Here is a 17,688-nt window from a genome sequence, read left to right as displayed (position 1 = left end):
TGCTCACAGAGCGCTCCTGTCCACTTCCTTTTCTGCTTCAGGTAATTGCCCCGCCCACCCCCACCGCAAAGGGGGAAAGGATTCTGCCCCCTTTGACTTTGGAGGGGAGTGAAGCCTGGGGCTGAAGCAGTAACTCCAGGCCCAGGAAAGCTCAGAGGCACCCTCGGTCTGCTCCCCCGCCCCCAGCAGAACAAGGCTGCATCTCTCCGGCCGCCCCAGCGGTCCCCGTGAACACTTACTTCACTGCCCTTCCCAGAGATTCCTCCGTCACTGAGGGTGCTCTGAGCCTCGGGGAGGGGGGGGCTGCTGTTCCCCTGGTGGACCCCCCGGTGGACACCATGGGCCCTGGTCAGCAGGATGCCTCCCGATGACCGTCCTCCAATCCTCTCCAAACTGTATCCCAGGACCGGACACAAACCGTGGCTCTCGGGGCTGCCCTGGCACCAGCCCTCCCCTCGGCTCCCCATGAGGGTCAGATAAAACGCCAAGGCCCCACAGGCCCCTCCCTGGCCTCAGCTCTCCTATCTCGGTTCCCTTCACCACCCCCAACTCCCTTGGTGACTTACACCCAGGCCCTGCCAGGATGCACCTTCCCCAGAGCAGGCCCCGTTCTCCTAGTCCCGGCGTCAGCACACACGGCCCTCTCCTGGCTTCCTACTCAAGACTCCAGACTCAGCTTGGGGGACACCTCCCTGCTGACATCCCCCCCAGTGGTGCCTCGGGCTGTTTGAGCCTTGTCCACTGTACCACCCTCGTGTGTCCCACCTACCCGTGAGGGCCTGAGGATGCCCCATGTCCCTGCGCCCTGGTGCCTGACCCCCAGAGATGAAGCCACCAGCACCGAGAGCCCGGGTGACGCCCAGTGAGGTCAGAAGGTTCACTGACACTCGGCCCTGTATCGCTTTCCCAGACAGGTCATGTCTGAGCTTTGGGGCACTGGCTAGGATGGCGAAACCTCCCCAATCCCATCAAGGGACAGGAGTGGTCCCTCGTGGTCAGGTGGCATCGAAAAACCCCCAACTCCGAGCACAGGCGTGACGTGAACATCCTGAGTCCACGTCCTCGCCATATCCCCCATGGATGCAGGTGGCTTTGGGCACGGTCCACCCTCCACGGCCTTTTCTCGTGCTTTGCTCTTTGTAAAACCCGTTTGTGTTTCCAGAGCCAAGGACCCTTGTCTAGGAAAGGCGGCCCTAAGCTGGGTGTGCAAGGAGTCAGCAGGCAAGACAGCACTCGGAGATAGAGAATGGTCAGAGATGGTGCTGGTGGCCTCGACTCCTGGTCTTCCTGGCCTTTCTGCTGAGAGCAAGTTGTCAAACAAAGGTCACGGAGGAAAACGAGCTCCTTTGTGGCTTTGCAGAAGCAATCCCCAGTGAATGTAGTCAGTAAAATCTGGACCGCGGGAAACTGGGGGAAGCAAATGATCTGGTTTCTTCAACAAAAAATGCTGTGAGGGAGTCACAGGGGTGGAATGAAGCCCTCAGACCAAGAGAGACCTATCATCGTGTGACGGGGAAGCAACTGGGCATAAGAGGCCACAGTCCCAATGAGCATGACTTTCCAGAAAAGGCAAAATTGCAGGGACAGAAGTAAGAGCAGCAGTTGCCAGAGGTGGGGGCTGGGGAGTGCCAACTGTGAAGGGACCTGGGGTGGAGGTGCTTCCTGGGGTGCGGAATGTCCTGCATCTTGACCATAACACTGGTTACACAACTGCACACACCTGTCAGGACTCATCAGACTGTGCACTTTAAAAAGGGGAATGTGCACGGCAGAAACCAGAATGATATTGCAAAGCAATTATCCTCCAATTCAAAATAATTTTTTTTAAAAAAGGAGAATTTGGGGGATTTCCCAGGTGGTCCAGTGGCTAAGACTCTGTACTCCCAATGGAGAGGGCCTGGGTTCCATCCCTGGTCAGGGAACTAGATCCCACATGCTGTAACTAAGACTCAATGCAACCAAATAAAATAAAAGAAATATATTTAAAAAAAAAAAGGAGAATGTTACTGCATGTAGACCTGACCCCTCTGAAAGACAGACTGAGAAGACTGAGTAATCAATTGTGATGTATGGTTTTAGATCTTGAATCTTTAAAAAAAAAAAAAAAAAAAGGGTTTAAAAAAAATGGCTCAGTCACTCAGGGAACAATTAACAATGCTGGCCGAGTATCCAATGATACTCAACGTGGACTTGAAGGGGTTGGAGGGAGGTGGTGTGTTAGGTTCAGAAAAGGGAAGTCCTCCAATGTGAGAGAACTGGAATACTCTCCTCGTTCAGGTTTCTGTATAGTTTCACAGGAGATATTTCTAATTTCCTATGAAATCATGTGATTTCTTTATTCATAATTCATACGAGTTACAGGACTAATGATGAAATCATATGCCAGCTTTAAGATAATCTGGCAAGAGCGGGGAATGGCCAGGAGCGGAGAGCTGCTGAAACTGGGTGACGGGGGCATGGGTTCCCCTCCATGCTTCGGTGTTTGCTTGTAACATTCTGTAAGAAGCTTTGTTTCTCCTGAAAGCACTCTTAGGCGCCACAAGAGGAGCAGGCTGCGGGGGTGAGGGCTTCCCAGGGCTGTGAGCAGAGCCGAGAGGAGCACGGCCGGGGTTGGCTGGGGGCGCAGGCTGCCGTGCGGACCCCCTTGACACGGGTGGCCCTGCTCAGCCCCAGCCCCAGCTGGCCGTGGTCACGGTGGGCTCACAGCATGGCTAGGTCCTCTGGGCTGCTTTTTTTCCCCCGTTTTTCAAAAAAGGCTATATAGAAGTAAATTTTAAGTGAAATTGCTAGGGCTTTCAATGTTGTAAATTAAAAAAAAAAAATGTAAGCCACACCCAGTCTGTGAGCCAGTTTGCAGGAGAGGCAGACACACATGCAGATTTTAGCATTTACTAAGTCAATGGCCTTTCTCCAAGTATCTTCACTCCGACAGGACTGAGCTGGAGACCCAGAAAGAGGACAGGACAGGAATGGGACACTACCTCTGCACCATGGGAGGAGGAAAGAAACAAATTCCCACCCAACAGGAAGGAGGCTGTATTATATGTGCGAGCAAAGTGCATGCGGGCACGGAGAGGCCCCCTGAGCTCCAGACCCCACCCTGGGGCCCCCCCATTGGGAGCTGCCCTGGCCCCAAGTGCTCTGCCCAGAGGTACAAGCTGAGCAAAGCGGGAGGAGTGAGAGGGAGTGGAGATGAAAGAGGGATTATTACTATGAGGATGTGCTGCTTGTAACTACTCTCTATTACAAGTCTTTAATTGTTATTGTAAACTGTTCAAAACACCTCCCCAGGGGGGTAAAACCAGGTTCTCGGATTAGAAGGCTCAGGCTCAATACTGGAAGAGGCCAATTAATTGAGAGATCCGATCCAATCCCAGCAGGGTTTTTTTGTTTCATTTGTTCTGGTAGACATTGACAAACTGACTCTGAAAGTTATAAGGAGGCAAGTCCCTGCAAGTCCAATGGTTAGGACTCTGCGCTTTCATTGCTGGGGTTAGGGTCTGAACCCTGCTTGGGGAACTAAGATCCCACAAGCTGAGCTTTGGCCAAGTTAAAAAAAAAAAGTTATTTGGAAATGCCAAGGGCCCCCAAAAGCCAACAGAATCTTAAAAGAACAAAGCTGGAGGACTTGGACTACCAGATGCCAAGTCAACAGTTACTATAAAATCATAGAAAACAGAACAGTGTGGTACTGGGGAGAGGACAGAAAACAGATCAACGGAACAAGGAGTCTAGAAGTCAACCCCCATCTATCTGGTCCCCTGATTTATAGCGACAGTGATGATGCTTTAATGCAGTGAGAAAAGGATGACCTTTTTTACTGTAATAAATGGTGCTGGACTGAATACATGGATATCCGTAAAGGAAAAAATGAATCTCAAAGGGCCCTGACAATTTGCGGATACCCAATCAATCTCAGCTGGATGGCAGATCTAAGATAAAAAAATTCAAGAGTGACGCTTTCAGAAGAAAATACAAAAGACAAGCTCCATGACCATAAGATAAAGTTTCTTAAACTGGACACCACAGCATTAACCATAAATGTGAAGGCCAACCAAAAGTTCACAAATTGGACCAGTTTAAGAACTTCTGATCACAAAAAGATAGATACTATTAAGAGAGTTTAAAAGGCAAAAAGATACTGAAAATACGTAACTATCTAACAAAGGACTTGGATCCAGAATACATGAAGAACTGTGACAAATGAAGAAGGTCAATAACCTGACAAGAAAAAAAAATGGGCAAAGTCTTGAAAGACCTTCACAAAAGATACCTCAGTGGCCAGTAAACATGAAAAATCACTGAAATGTGATTAAAACAGGTACCACTACATGCCCACTAGAATGGCTAAAATTTTATTGTTTTTTGTTTTTAATTAAAAAATTGTTTTTTGCCTGTACTATGCAGCCTGTGGGGTCTTAGTTCGCTGTAGTGGTGGTGGTGGTGGTTTAGTTGCTCAGTCGTGTCCAACTCTTTGCGACCCCATGGACTGCAGCCCACCAGGCTCCTCTGTCCATGGTATTCTCCATGCAACAATACTGGAGTGGGCTCCCATTTCCTCCTCTAGGGGACCTTCCTGACCCAGGGATCAAGCTTGATTCTCCTGCATTGCAGGAGAAACCAGAAACCCCTTAGTTTGCTGACCAGGGATCAAACCCAGGCGCTGACAGTGAAAACAACAGGTCCTAAAAACTGGACCACCAGGGAATTCCCTAGAAAGGCTAAAATTTTTTAATTGACAAAAGTATTGGTGTTGGTGAGGATGGGCAGCAACTGAACCCCTGCATGCTGGGGGCAGGACTGGAAGCTGGTACTCGCAGGCTGGAAAACTGGCCGTATCTAACAGAGGTACACATGAGCCTTCCTTCTGACCCCACGTCCACGTCCACCACACACCCAACAGAGCTACGTCCACATGGGAACCGTGTCCACTTACATTGGGCATTGTGGGAACAATGCCCAAGGCTTGAAGCAATCTAAAGTGCCTCATGACGGAAGTGAATAAATCATGGTTTACTCCCACAGCTGAACGCCATGTAATGATAGTAACGAGAGAACTATCACTACACATGACATGGACAAACCTCAGGAAAAATGGCCAAACACTACACATCCTGGGACACAGCTGACACTTGTCAACGAGAAGTCAGGAGAGCAGGCGACCTAGGGGCGGTGAGACTGGTGGGGGAAGTTTCTCACATGATTATGTCCCTTTTGTGACAAATGATCAAACCATGTGCTTAAGATCTGTGTACTTTTATGTCTGCATGTTATGCATTTCAATAAAGAGCTTATGAAAAATACCACGGAGGCCTTCGAGAACTGACCTTTCCTCGAAGCCCTCCCTGGGCTCCTGAGGTTCCGAAGCCCAATCCAGCCTTGTGGTGAGGGCCGCCCCAAGGCCAGCATGCCCTGGAGATTCACCTGCAGACATGGGGGCTGCTTGGGGATTGCCTGCACCCCGAAGTCCAGGGTCAGGGGGCTGCGGACTCGCATCCTGTGCTTGCTGTCAGACACAGCCGCTCCCACTGGCTTGGTTTTTAAAAAACATCCCAAAGGTCTGGACTCACTATCCCAGGTGGTGAAGGCCTGAAAAGGCCTTAAAAGACCAACTGGAAGGCACTGGGAATCAGTGAGAACTCCTGATCCAGCTGTGGGCTGCAAACAGTCCCCACACCGCTGGCTCTCTGCGGGCCTGGTGGGTGAGGGAGGCACCGAGCTGGGGCTGGAAACACCTGCGTTCACTGGAAGCACAAGAGGGTAGGAACACCACGGAGGGATTTACAGCAGGAGGCCAGCCTCACGGCCCGGGTGCACCAGCGAGGTGACCTCTCTGAGTCTCAGTTCTCTCACCTTTAAATTGGGATATTAACCACGTCCTAAGAGACAGAAGGCAGCCTGGCAAAGCGGGGAAAACTGGGGGCTGTGGAATCTGTAGATTTGGGTTTAAAAAAAAAAAAACAGCTCTGCTTCTTGTAAGTTAGGTGACCTTGGGCACACTCGATCGCTAGCACCTCAGCTTCCTTCTCTGCAAGACAGGGTAATGATGGTGTTCTGGAAGGTTCCTGTAAGACTGGAGATGGTATTAATGATGAGGGCTCGTCAAGCACCAGGAGGTGGGCAAAGAGCTCTATGACAGAGTATGTCGGTTAATTTTTACAGCCATATGAGGTCAGTTCTACGGTTATCTCCAATTTATAATTGAAGACACAAACTTCAAAAGATTACGTGAGGGCAAATGTCACAAGACTAATGCAGGGTGGGGTGGGGTCAGGACTCAAACCTTCATAACCACCGTCAAGGCCCAGACCCTAACCACTGCTCTGTGACAGTTTCTCCTGACAGTGCACACGTCGGACCCTGGCCACAAGGTATTCAGCGTGATACCATGAGGGACGAGAAGGGGACTGAAACATGTAGGGTGAAAATTTTAGGATTATGAAGAGGGAAATAGAGTTTCAGCACTCTGGCAAAGAGAAACTATTTGAATCTACAAATCTGTGAGGTCTAGGAGTTCTGTTTCAAGTCCATCTAGTGAGCCCAGGGACCCCGTAACGGGAGAATGCCAGGCTCTCTCATGGCACAGCGTCCCTCGGCGGCAGGGGTGGGGACACACCTGCATCTTACAGATGAGCAGACGCAGGGCCCTTTTAAACTGGGACCTGGGCACTGGTCCTCTTGAGTGCCATACCTTTTCACCAAGAATACTCTGCCATACCAGGAATGTACCGGTCCAGTTGCAGGGGCACAGGCTGGCCTCTGCGCGCCTGCCAGGCCTCCCCGCCCAACTCTGGCCTTCTGCTGGCAAAACACTTGAAATCTGGGAACATGGCCCCCTTCCTACAGCACAACTTTCTGACCTCTCCGAGAGGGGATGCCTCAGTAGAGACCCCCCAGAGCCTGTGTCTCCCGCCTGCTCACCTCTCTCTCCATCGTGAGTGATAAGGCCACCCACCCTGCTGAGCTGAAAGTGCTTCAGGAACCACTTTTTAAAGTACCTTTTCATGTCCTGACTTCTTAGCTTCTTCAACATAAAGGCCAAACTTGCGTACCTGTGGCGTCCAGCGCAGTGCTCGGTACACACACTTTGGGACACAAACACTTAAGCAGCTGCCGAGTGGCAGGGCTGGAGCGAGCTGATGCCACAGACACCACCCACAAGAGCCCCGTGAGGGTGGACTCGCTGCGTTTAGGGTTACTGACCTCCAGGGAGGGGAGTGGGCCTGGAGGCTGCATTAATGCCCAACAGACGATGATTTGATCAATTATGCACACACAGCGAAACCTCCACAAAAACCCAAAAGGATGGGGTTTGGAGCGTCCTGGAGCTGCTGACGACATGGAGGGACTGGGCAGGTGGCAGCCCAGAGGGGCAGGGGAGCCCCGCACCCCTCCCCCACACCCTGCGCTGTGCCTCTTCCATCTGGCTGTTTCTGATTTCTTTTATTCTTGCTAAATAACACTAAGCGGGTGATCTAGTGAGAACGATGTCTTCCTGAGTTCTGTGAACCCCTCTAGCAAATTAATAAAACCCAAGCAGGGGGTTATGGGAACTTCTGACCCAGGTGGTTGCTGGGACCTGGACTGAGGGGGTGGGGGGTGCTCCTGTGGGGCTGAGCCCGTAACCTGGGGGAGCTGATGCTAACTCAGGAGACAGTGTCACACCCGGCTGGGGTCCAGAGAGCTGGAGGACTGCTTGGTCAGAGACGCGTTCAGTCTGAGCACTGAGGGTCGGGGAGAAAAAAGCAGCTTTCCCTCATGCTGTCACCACCACCCCCTCCGACCGCAACCAAACGCTAAGCTCCAGGCTCCTCTCTTCATTTAAAGAGAAGGGAAATCATCCTTCAATTAAATAAATTTAAAAAAATAAAATAAAAAGAGAAATGAGCAGCTGTTAGGTGATAAGGACACGCTAAGGCAGCATAAACTGCAAGTCTCTCCTTGTCGACAGTGAAAAGGATGCAAGGGAATCCCAAAAGGACCGGTTACCTTGCGCCCTGGCTCTGAGGATGGTGCCTCGGTAAGCCCGTGTGTTTTCGAAAGGCACGATCGGGGGCCTGGAGTGAGATGTTAACTGGCTGCCTTGTGCTAAGGACCTGGTACGCCCAGAGCGTCAGGTTACCTGTCGGCGCGCAGTGACTTCTGCTCTGACTGGTTCCTGTGACGCCTGAATACGAGACAGGCATCAAAGGACCTTGACCAACGTGAGGTGCAATGTAAACAGAAGGGCTTGTGAAGCTAGACCAGAAGCAGAACCCACCAATCAGGCAAAACCCAAGATGCTCGAGGGGCCCCTGCCCTCTCAGCCGGCTTGCTCCTGCCTGAGCACCGCTGGGAGGATGGCAGAGACGTGCTCTGCGGGGGACCCTGAGCGTTGTCACTTACGTGGTCTGAATCTTGGTGAACTCGGGGACTTCTTCTTTTTTCTTCCTGAAGAGGAACCAGTATGTCACGACACCCACGATGAGAGAAAACAGGATCATGTCCGTCGTGCTGAAAAGGGACACTTCTTCAGCCACTGTCTCAGACACGGTGGTGCCGGCATCCATGTTGGAGTCTGCCATGTTCATCAGGAATCTGTCGAGAGAAAGAACGACAGGTGTCAGCCAGGGCCGCCTGGGGCCTGCTGGGGAGCCCCCTGAAGACTTCGGTCTGGGCTGCACACCCCAAGGGCTACAAGCAACAGGCGGAGCCCCGGGGCCGGAGCTGCAGCTGGGACGAGAACTGAGCAAGCATGCAATCCGCGTGGTGCCTGCTTAGCCCCAGGTGCACCAGGGCACAGGCTGGAACCAGGACTGGGATGCCCCAAACCTGGCACGCTCCACAGGTCTTCAGGGACCTGCCCTTGGAGAGCTCCAAGGAAATAACCTTTGAGCCCCTGGAATGTGCTGCCTGATAAGAATGTCTTCGCATACCTGAGACCTTGGGTCACCCAGACGGTTTATGTTAATGGTGCGGTTTAGGGGAACACCTGGGGCTCTGAGTCACATCATACTGCTAGGACCTGTGGGTGCTGGAGATTCAAGAGGTGAGCTCAGACATGGGGGAGCCCCAGGCCTTCGAGACTGATTTTCAGTAAGAATACTGGAAGCCAAGGCTCAAGGGGGCCTCGCCGGCTGGCAGCACTTGAGACATGTGGTCACCTGTGGCTGCCGGCGGAGCACATTGTGTGACTCCCGGTGGAGAGTCCGCCCACGGGCAGAGGACACCTAGAAGCTTCTGCCAGTTCCTGCTAGACTGTCGTCTCAAGTCTTCCTCTGCGGCTTTCAGTCTGTTTCCCTCGGCCACAATCAACTATGACTGGGAGCAAAACAGCTTTGTCAAGTTCTGTGAGTCCTGCTGAATCACCGAGCCAGACGGTGGTCTTGGGGGAAACCCCCCCACACACCAATTGACTGACTTCCCAGATGGTGTTCTCGGGGACTCCCCCCACACCAACCTATTTAGTCCCCTGGAAAAGGGCTCGACTGGTCCTTCTACCACTGAAACCTCGCAGGTGTGTACAGGTGAGTCAGCAGAGGCCCAGACACTCAGGCGGCGCATTCCTGCCTCTTGTCACCAAGGCCGGGCCGGCTCTGCAATCTCCCTGCGCCCTTTTGCAATCACTGCTCCTAGCCAGTGGCGAGGTCTCAGCGCAACCATGGCTCCAGGCTCAGTCAGAAACGCCTGAGTCACAGCTCAGGAGGAGGGCAGTGGGAGATTACTTCACACATGACTTCCATCAGCTGTCACTGCCTCCGGAACCACGGCTGGTCGGGGAGGGGGGGGGGCGGGGCGGGCGGGGGGCCCCGGGTCAGCTGAGGGCTGGGAGCGGGCCCCTCAGGGCAGCCCCCCAGTCTGCTTCTCAGCTTGGTCACTAATCCAAGGCACTGGTCTCAGGGGCTGAGTTCCCGAGATCACCTCAGCTCACCCTTTTCGATATCTGTTGTGAAAAGACAGTCTTAACTCGAGTACCCAGAAGTCCTGTTTAAAGAACTGACTTATAAAACAATGAATGTTTACTCAGGGTTAGTCACATCTTTCCACCCGCCCTGGCAGTGGCGTCCGGTGCGCCCCCGAGACTTCTGCTGTGGAGGGGACCTGGCCTCATGGTTTCGGAGCCCGCCTGGGGGTCCCGTCAGGGCTGACGTGCTGACCCAGGAGAGCCCTCAGCAACGACTGCCAGCTTCCTGTCCCGCCGCCTTTCTGACTCAGGCCGCCCGGCCCCCTTACTTTACCGAGGGGGCACTGACACCCACAAAACTAAATGACTGCTTCTTGCCACGCGCGCAAGTCAACCGCAGCACTTAGACCTGGGGTCTCCACAGCTCTGACTGTGTAAGAGGTGTAAAATGTCAGACAGACCAGAGCCGCAGAGGGCGGTGGAAAGGACCCTGGAGACCACCTGATTTCCACCAGAGGCTCCAGGGGGGTGAGGTTTGCTCGCCACTCACCCAAGCGAGAGGACGGAGTGGACACATGTCTCTCTGTTCTGTCCCCAGTTCCCGAGAGAAGAACAGTCCCCCCAAGACACCTGGGTATCTGGCTTGTGGTGAGAAGGAAGGGCTGGCAGGCTGGCAAGGAGGAAGTCAGGAAAAACCTTCACCTCATGCTTCCCAACTAGGATCAGAGCCGCGTGCCTGGAGGCTGAAGCCGAGAACAAACTGTTAAACAACCATCGTCCCACTGAGGTGTACACAAACCCACCTGCCCTTCTCTCCAGCCTGCGTCCCTGCCCCCAGGCCCTAACCAGGGCCTGGGATGCTCTCCTCCTACCTGCTCCCCACTCAGTCCTCAGACCTTGGCTCAACTGTCACTTCTGGGGTGGGGGGTGGAGGTGGTGTCACACTTTCCCAGCACAGTGCTTGGCACATCATCTGCTGCTGCTGCTGCTAAGTCGCTTCAGTCATGTCCGACTCTGTGCGACCCCATAAATGGCAGCCCACCAGGCTCCACCATCCCTGGGATTCTCCAGGCAAGAATACCAGAGTGGGTTGTCATTTCCTTCTCCAATGCGTGAAAGTGAAGTCGCTCAGTCGTGTCTGACTCCCAGCAACCCCATGGACTGCAGCCCACCAGGCTCCTCCGTCCATGGGATTCTCCAGGCAAGAGTACTTGAGTGGGTTGCCACAGCACATCATCTAGGGCTGGAAAAAACTTCTTATGGAATGAAAAAGGTCAATGAATTCATCAAAACACACAGGATGTATCAACTGCATGAACCACTGACATGAAGACAGCAGACTGAAAAGAACTTAGGGGCTGGGAGCATGCCCACGCAGTGATCCTCCAGGACACAGGTCCCCAGACTTCCTCGGCTGGTTAGGCCCCTGGCATCTGAGTAAATGGTATCCCTAGGCCAATAGACATACTAAAGAGTTCCATTTAGGAGTAGCTGGATCCCAGCTTTGCAAAGACACACAGAGTGTCAAAAGGAATGCAGACGACCTCACACTGGTACTGAGAAACACCCCAAGCTGCACTCGGGGGCACAGACGTGGAGTCTCTCTGAGCACCTCTGGGCGCCAGCAATGATGCCCCAAGGCACCTCAGCAAGGTCAGGGAATCAAGACCCCGCTGCACAAAATCACTCTGCTCTGCATGTGAAACGTTCAGGTGGAAGAGATCTGACCATCCTGCCTGGCGGGTGTTCTCCATTCCAAGTGTGGGGGGCTGACCGTGGACAGTCTGACGTTCCCACAGGCCCTCGGGGAGATGCTGGGAGCCCTGTGCGCGCTACCTTTCCATCATTGATTCTTTTGCACTTAGTGGGAAGCAGGAAAACCAAACGGTACAGAGCTCATGGGGCCAAAAGCAACATCTGTCAGCAACAGAAGAAAATAAAAAGGCTGTGAGAAAATAGAGGAAGTTCTTAACCAGACCAGGCTCTTGCCACAGGCCTGTTGCCAGCTAGGCAAATCCCTTATGGGCAGGAAGGAGGCTTTCATGTTTATACATGTAAAAATTAGACACAGAAAAAAACGGGGTTCATCAAAGACCAGCCAAGTAAGTCTCCCCCAACTCAAACAGAGCAGGTCTGATTCAATCTTTTATTATATATTAGGTAGGTCTGTACCTAAGTTTTCACTTTTATCATTAAGACAGTGTACATATGCAAACGGGCGCAGATAGATAGGTGCTATTCCTCCTTTTGATTGCACCAATGAGCCAGTTCCCACCGATGCTGACGGTCAAAGGCAGCAATGCCAGGGCTTCCCAGGTGGTGCTAGTGGTAAAGAACCCACCTGTCAATGTAAGAGATGTAAGAGATGTCGGTTCGATCTCTGGGTTGGGAAGATCCCCTGGAGTAGGAAATGGCAACCCACTCCAGTTTTCTTGCCTGGAGAAACCCATGGACAGATGAGCCTGGAGGGCTACAGTCTGTGGGGTCACAGAGTGTCAGAGGCGACTGAGCAGCAGTCCCCGGGGCAGCCCAACAGCCTGCAGAGCAGGGTGAACAAACCGCTGGCCACCCAGGGCCAAGGGCGTGGCAAGAGCTAAGTCAGCTTCTGCAGGGACAAACATGGCAAAAAGAGAAGGGCTCTTTCTTCATCCAGCTGTTGACAACACCTGATGTCTCAGATCGTCCTCCAGCTTTGCTGTCACCGTACGTAACTTCTCGTCAGTAACTGATCGACTGAGCTGGCGCTGACATCACAATGAGTTGGCATGAATGCAGCAACAGGAAGGAAGGAAGGAAGCCAGGGAGCAGTTTACGTGACCCCTTCACTGTGCACATCACCCAGGCAAGCAGGCACTGTTGCCTCCAGGGAGCCCAGGACCACCCCCTCTACCCACCACCCCCGCTGCAGCAGGAGTAGGGTCTCCTCAGGGTCACAAACCTCTGCCACGGTTCTTCAAGATAAGAGAGAGAATCCTCAGGGAAACCAAGCCTGCTCTTGCCTAACAGCTAATCCTCCAGAGCCTGAGCGATAAGTCAGGGCCTCCCCAACGCAGCCTGCTGAGACCACTGCTCAAAAGAGCAGCTGGAACACACTCCCCTCTGGCTAGAATGTCCTTTTAAACCCACACAAGGCCGGTGAGGCGTTCTCTGGGTTTATCCTGTCTGCCATTCACTCAGCTTCTTGAATCTGCAGGTCTGAGAACTTTTCAGCTATGTTGTCTCCAAGTTCTTTCTTGGCCCCACCCTCTTTCCCTTCCCCGTCTGGGGCCAAGATGACCTAAGTGTGTTTTGGTGTCCCCAAGTCCCAGAGGCTATGCTCAGTTTTATCACTCTGGCTTCTCTCAGACTGGGTAATTTCCACTCTTTTAAGTTCACTGGTGGTTTCCTCTGCCAGTTCTGCCATGGTGCCATCCATGGAATTTTGGTCTTTTCTTTTTGCTATGGTATTTTTCAGTTCTAAGCTGTCTGTCCGGCTCTTCTTTATCTTTTGTATGACTGCTTTTTCTTATTCAACTTGAGATTTTTCCTAGTTCTTAGGACGGTGAGTGATTTTTTTTAATTGGATCCTGAGCATTTTGGGTATTATAACACTCTAAATCTTATTTAAGTCCTCTCTTTTGTCAGGCCTCCTCTGTCACCATGCTGGTGGGGGATGGAGGGTGCCAACCCATTTCTGACACTGTAGGCATATTCCAGTGGTTTCAAACCACAGAGGGGCCACACGTAGGGGAAAACGGAGCTCTGAGGAAGAAGGGAAGATGGTCCAAACAGTCAAAGATGGGTCGCCCAGGGACCAAGCTCTGAGCTGGGGTATGAACAATGACCAGGGTCCACCAGTCAGGTAAAGGAGGGAAAAGTTCCAGCTGGAGGAAGCACGTGCCTCCTGATAAAGCAGCAGTTACTCACTTGTAACCACTGATACAAATGATAAAAGAGCAGTAGTTACAGAATCTAGTGTGACTCGAGTGGTAGGACAAGATGCATTTGTATGTGAGTATAAGGGTGGTGAGTAAGAGGCTGGCCTTTAAAAGGAGATTTAAGACCAGCGTGTGAGGGAGTGTTCTACGTGCCTAAGCCTTTGAGCTCTGGGTGGCAGTGATGACAGGGTGAGGGTGTGGCACGGTTAGAACCAGGTGGCAGGGTGGTAACCCCAAACAGTGGTTGCACCCACAGGATCAGTGCAGACGTGGAGCCATGACCAAGGCATCCTAGGCTAGAACTCATGCAGGCCCACGTTCCCCACAGATGCCCAAATGCCCTGGCTGATGACTTTTCCCCCGATTAACAGGGCTTATGGGTGGGATGTGGAGACATGTGACAGGCACTGTGTCTGATGCAAGGACGCGAAAGAGGAAGGCAGCCAGAGAAGCTGGATCTGTGAAAGCATGACTTGGCGAGAAGCGGGCAGAAGAGCGAGCTAGCATCACTCAGCATAAACGGAGCTGACAAAGTCCCACGGCCGCTGACCACCGGAACTGCAGCCAGTGGTAGACAGCCACGTGCACTTGTTTCTTCTATCAGTCTCTCTGGGGCCTCAGCCACCTGGCCTGAACCCAAAGCAGTGTGAACCCACAGATCCCCTAAGCCCTTGGCAATGAACTCTGGGGCATTCTGAGGGTACAACTTAGTTAACACTACGAAAAGTTAGCAAGGGCAATTTATGGGTACAAGAGACTTCATACGGGTGCCGTGAGATAATAGGAAAAATACATATACATACACACAGTGGCCTCTGCCCCCTGTTCCTGCCACAGAGTTTCTATCCTAAAACTCTTGGAATTTCTTAAAGTGATACAAGCACCAGGAGCATCTTCTGTTCCAATGTAACTGTGAGTGGAATCCTGCCTGGGGGCCGGTTACCAGGAAGACCAAGCCATGAATTTGTTGTTGTTATTTAGTTGCTCTGTTGTGTCCAACTCTTTGCGACCTCATGGACTGTAGCCCACCAGGCTCCTCTGTCCACGGGATTCTCCAGGCAAGAATACTGGAGGGGATAAGCTTGGAATTTTCAGTCCCTGCCCCCAACACCTTCTCCAGAGAGGGGAGAGGGGCTGGAAATGGAGTGAATAACTGATCATCCCTACAGGAGGAGGCCTCCTTCAAATTCCAGAAGCACGGGGCTCAGGGAGCTTCAGGTTGGCGAGCACAGCCACGTGCTGGGAGGGTGACCCTAAGTCTACAAGGACAAAAACTCCTGGGCTCGGGATCCTCGGGATCCGCCCTTACCCTATGGGATCTGACTCTATCTCCAGGTAGACAGTATCAACATGGAGTTAAATTGCAGGGCACCCAGTTGCCGTGCTTGGTGGGGGAAGCCCCTACACATCTGACATGAGATGTGAAGAAGAGACCCAGGAGGAAGGGCTGGGCTTCTCTAAGCCAAGTTCATATGGCTCACCCCCTCAACTACAAATCAGCACTTGTCATCTATCCCTATGGGGATTAAATCACGGGCTACTGCAGCTGCTGACCTTCAACACCCCCTGAAGGGAGCTCAGGGTGGAGAGCAGAAATGAGACATCTGTGCTCAGGAGAAAAACTGGCAGGACAGGTTTTCAGATAGATATTTTCAAGAGCTGATTTCATGAGCCCAATTCTTATACCTAGAAAAGCACTAAAATCCTTCATGGTGATGACTGCTCCTCGTGGCTAGCAGAAAGCTTCACGAGATGAGCAGAAACCTTCTGGAAAAATCTGTGCCCGATTGCATGTATTTCCCCTTTACCAAAAATCACATGCATACTGTCCTTCCCCACCACCCCCGTCTCTCTGGAGCAGTTTCTCAGAACTGAGGCGCTGTCTCCCAGGCTGCAGTCCTCATTTTGCCCCAAATAAAACTTATCTCACAGCTCTCATGTGCATCTTTAAGTCGACACCCTCCTGACCACCGCTTTGCCTTCACTGACTGTAAATACAAACACGGAAAAGAGAAGTACAGAGCTGCAGGGCTTGCCCTGGTCTACTCAAGGTCTGGGCAGACCGGCTCCGAGGTCGGCTTCTGCCTCCAGTGCCTGATCAGGAATAAGGGGTGATGGTGTGATGAGAACCCCCAAAGGGCCATCAGAACCGCCCCATCCCCAGCAGGGGATGCCACCATTCACTGGGCACATTCACACAGCAAGCCTGCAAAACAGATCCTATGCCTCCCTTTCTGAGAAAACGGAATGGGATGGGCCAGGGCCTACCTGGCCTTCCCAGAGTGGACCTGCACTAAAGGCCCACTGACAGGGTTACAAATGGTTACAAACAAAACACAACACAGGCGAAACCAGAAAGGAACCAGAGAGGTTTACCCTGAAGAGAAGACTGAGAGGCAGCTGATCCCTGCTTTGGGTGGTCAGGAAACAGAGGTGGCGGCAGCCCTGGACTGCAGAAGTGGTAACGGAGGGACGGAGGCTCCCACACTCTCCAGGAAGAACTTTCTGACCAAGATGCGCAGAAAGAAAATGAACCATGGTGAGGCGTGCCCCACTCCCATCAGTGGACATGGGTCAACACAAGGCTAGGTAATCTGCGCTTTTATGACAGACTGCCTGCCATGCTAGGGGCCCAGGACACAGACCCACCAAGTTCATGATCATAAAGCTGAACCAGCTGACTGGTGACAATACCAGGAGGAAAACCCTAGTCTCTAACCTGAGTTAACACTTCAACACGGATTCCTGACCTTCTTTCCCTTCTTTCAAAGGCTTTGAAACACACACACAGATACACACACACGCTTCTAGCTCACATTAAAGAAGAGCTATGGAAAGCAAAAGCAGACAATGACGCAGTGATACATGATCCGCCACAGTCTAAGGACTCAGGCGACGGGAAGAGAGACCGGGGGGCGCAGGACAGACTCTGAAAAGGGCAGGAAGGGGGAGGAAGTACTAACTCTCCTGATTAATCAAGATCACCAGTCCCAAGCTCAGTCCGTGCTTCCCACCGAGCTGCGCTTTCCGCTGTGAAGAGGGGCAACCCGGGGGGGTTGACTAGTCTTTCAGCCCCCTGAAGTCACACAGCTGGTGAGGGGTGCAGCTTGAATTAAAACATGTGTCTGGGGACTTCCCTGGTGGTCCAGTGGTTAAAACCCTGTGCTCCCAATGCTGGAAGGCATGGGTTCAATCCTTGGTCAGAGAACTGTATCCCGCATTCCGCAACTAAGACTCAGCACAGTCTAAATAAATAAATAAATATTTTCATAAGTAAATAAAATGTGTGTCGGTTACCAAGGGCCATTCTGATTCCTTCCCCGAATAATAATAAGAAAAAATATTTTTAAACAAAAAGTTTTCTCTTAAAAAAAAAAAAAATCCTTAAATTCTCAACTATACTAGAATTTTTAGAACTCACGATATATACATTGTTCTCAAATAAATCAACCTCAGGCAGAATGACCAGAAGGAAAAGAAGATATAAATCACCAACACAGGGAATGAAAAAGAGGACATCAGTAGATTCTCTAGACATTAAAAGGGTAACATGGGAAATTATGAACAACTTTATGTCAACATTTGATAACTTAGATGAAATGGACAAATTCCTTAGACATGAACTGTCAGAGCTCACACCAGAAAAACAGATAAGCTGAAGAGTTCTCTAAAAGAATTCAAATTACTAGTTAAAATCATCACCAAAAGTGAACTCCAGGAGCAGAGAGCTTCACTGATGAATTATATCAAACATTTAAGGAAGAAATTAGATCAATTCTGTACAAATTCTTACAGAAAATAGAAGGCTTCCCAACTCCTTTATACCTGTATTACACTGATACCAAAACCAGATAGAGATAATACAGAAAAGAGACCAAAGACAAACAT

The 17,688-nt window shown here is 51.6% G+C and overlaps 1 protein-coding gene across 4 annotated transcripts in view; it reads right to left on the bottom strand.

The window, feature by feature from the left end:
• POR (cytochrome p450 oxidoreductase) overlaps nucleotides 1-17,688 on the bottom strand; it is a 62,757-nt gene that overhangs the window by 16,325 nt on the left and 28,744 nt on the right. For 3 of the 4 annotated variants that reach the window (XM_065924850.1, XM_065924848.1, XM_065924849.1), the window contains exon 2: nucleotides 8,386-8,577. In XM_065924850.1, coding sequence (XP_065780922.1) covers nucleotides 8,386-8,570 — 185 coding nt within the window. In that variant the 5' untranslated portion in view covers nucleotides 8,571-8,577. Of the gene's footprint in view, nucleotides 1-8,385; nucleotides 8,578-10,433; nucleotides 10,559-17,688 lie in introns of those variants that run through there. The other variant, XM_065924852.1, reaches the window with a different exon arrangement.

Source organism: Muntiacus reevesi, chromosome 2, assembly GCF_963930625.1.
Source record: "Muntiacus reevesi chromosome 2, mMunRee1.1, whole genome shotgun sequence".
In the NCBI taxonomy this organism is placed as follows: Eukaryota; Metazoa; Chordata; class Mammalia; order Artiodactyla; family Cervidae; genus Muntiacus; species Muntiacus reevesi.
This window is presented reverse-complemented; position numbering and strand designations above follow the sequence as displayed.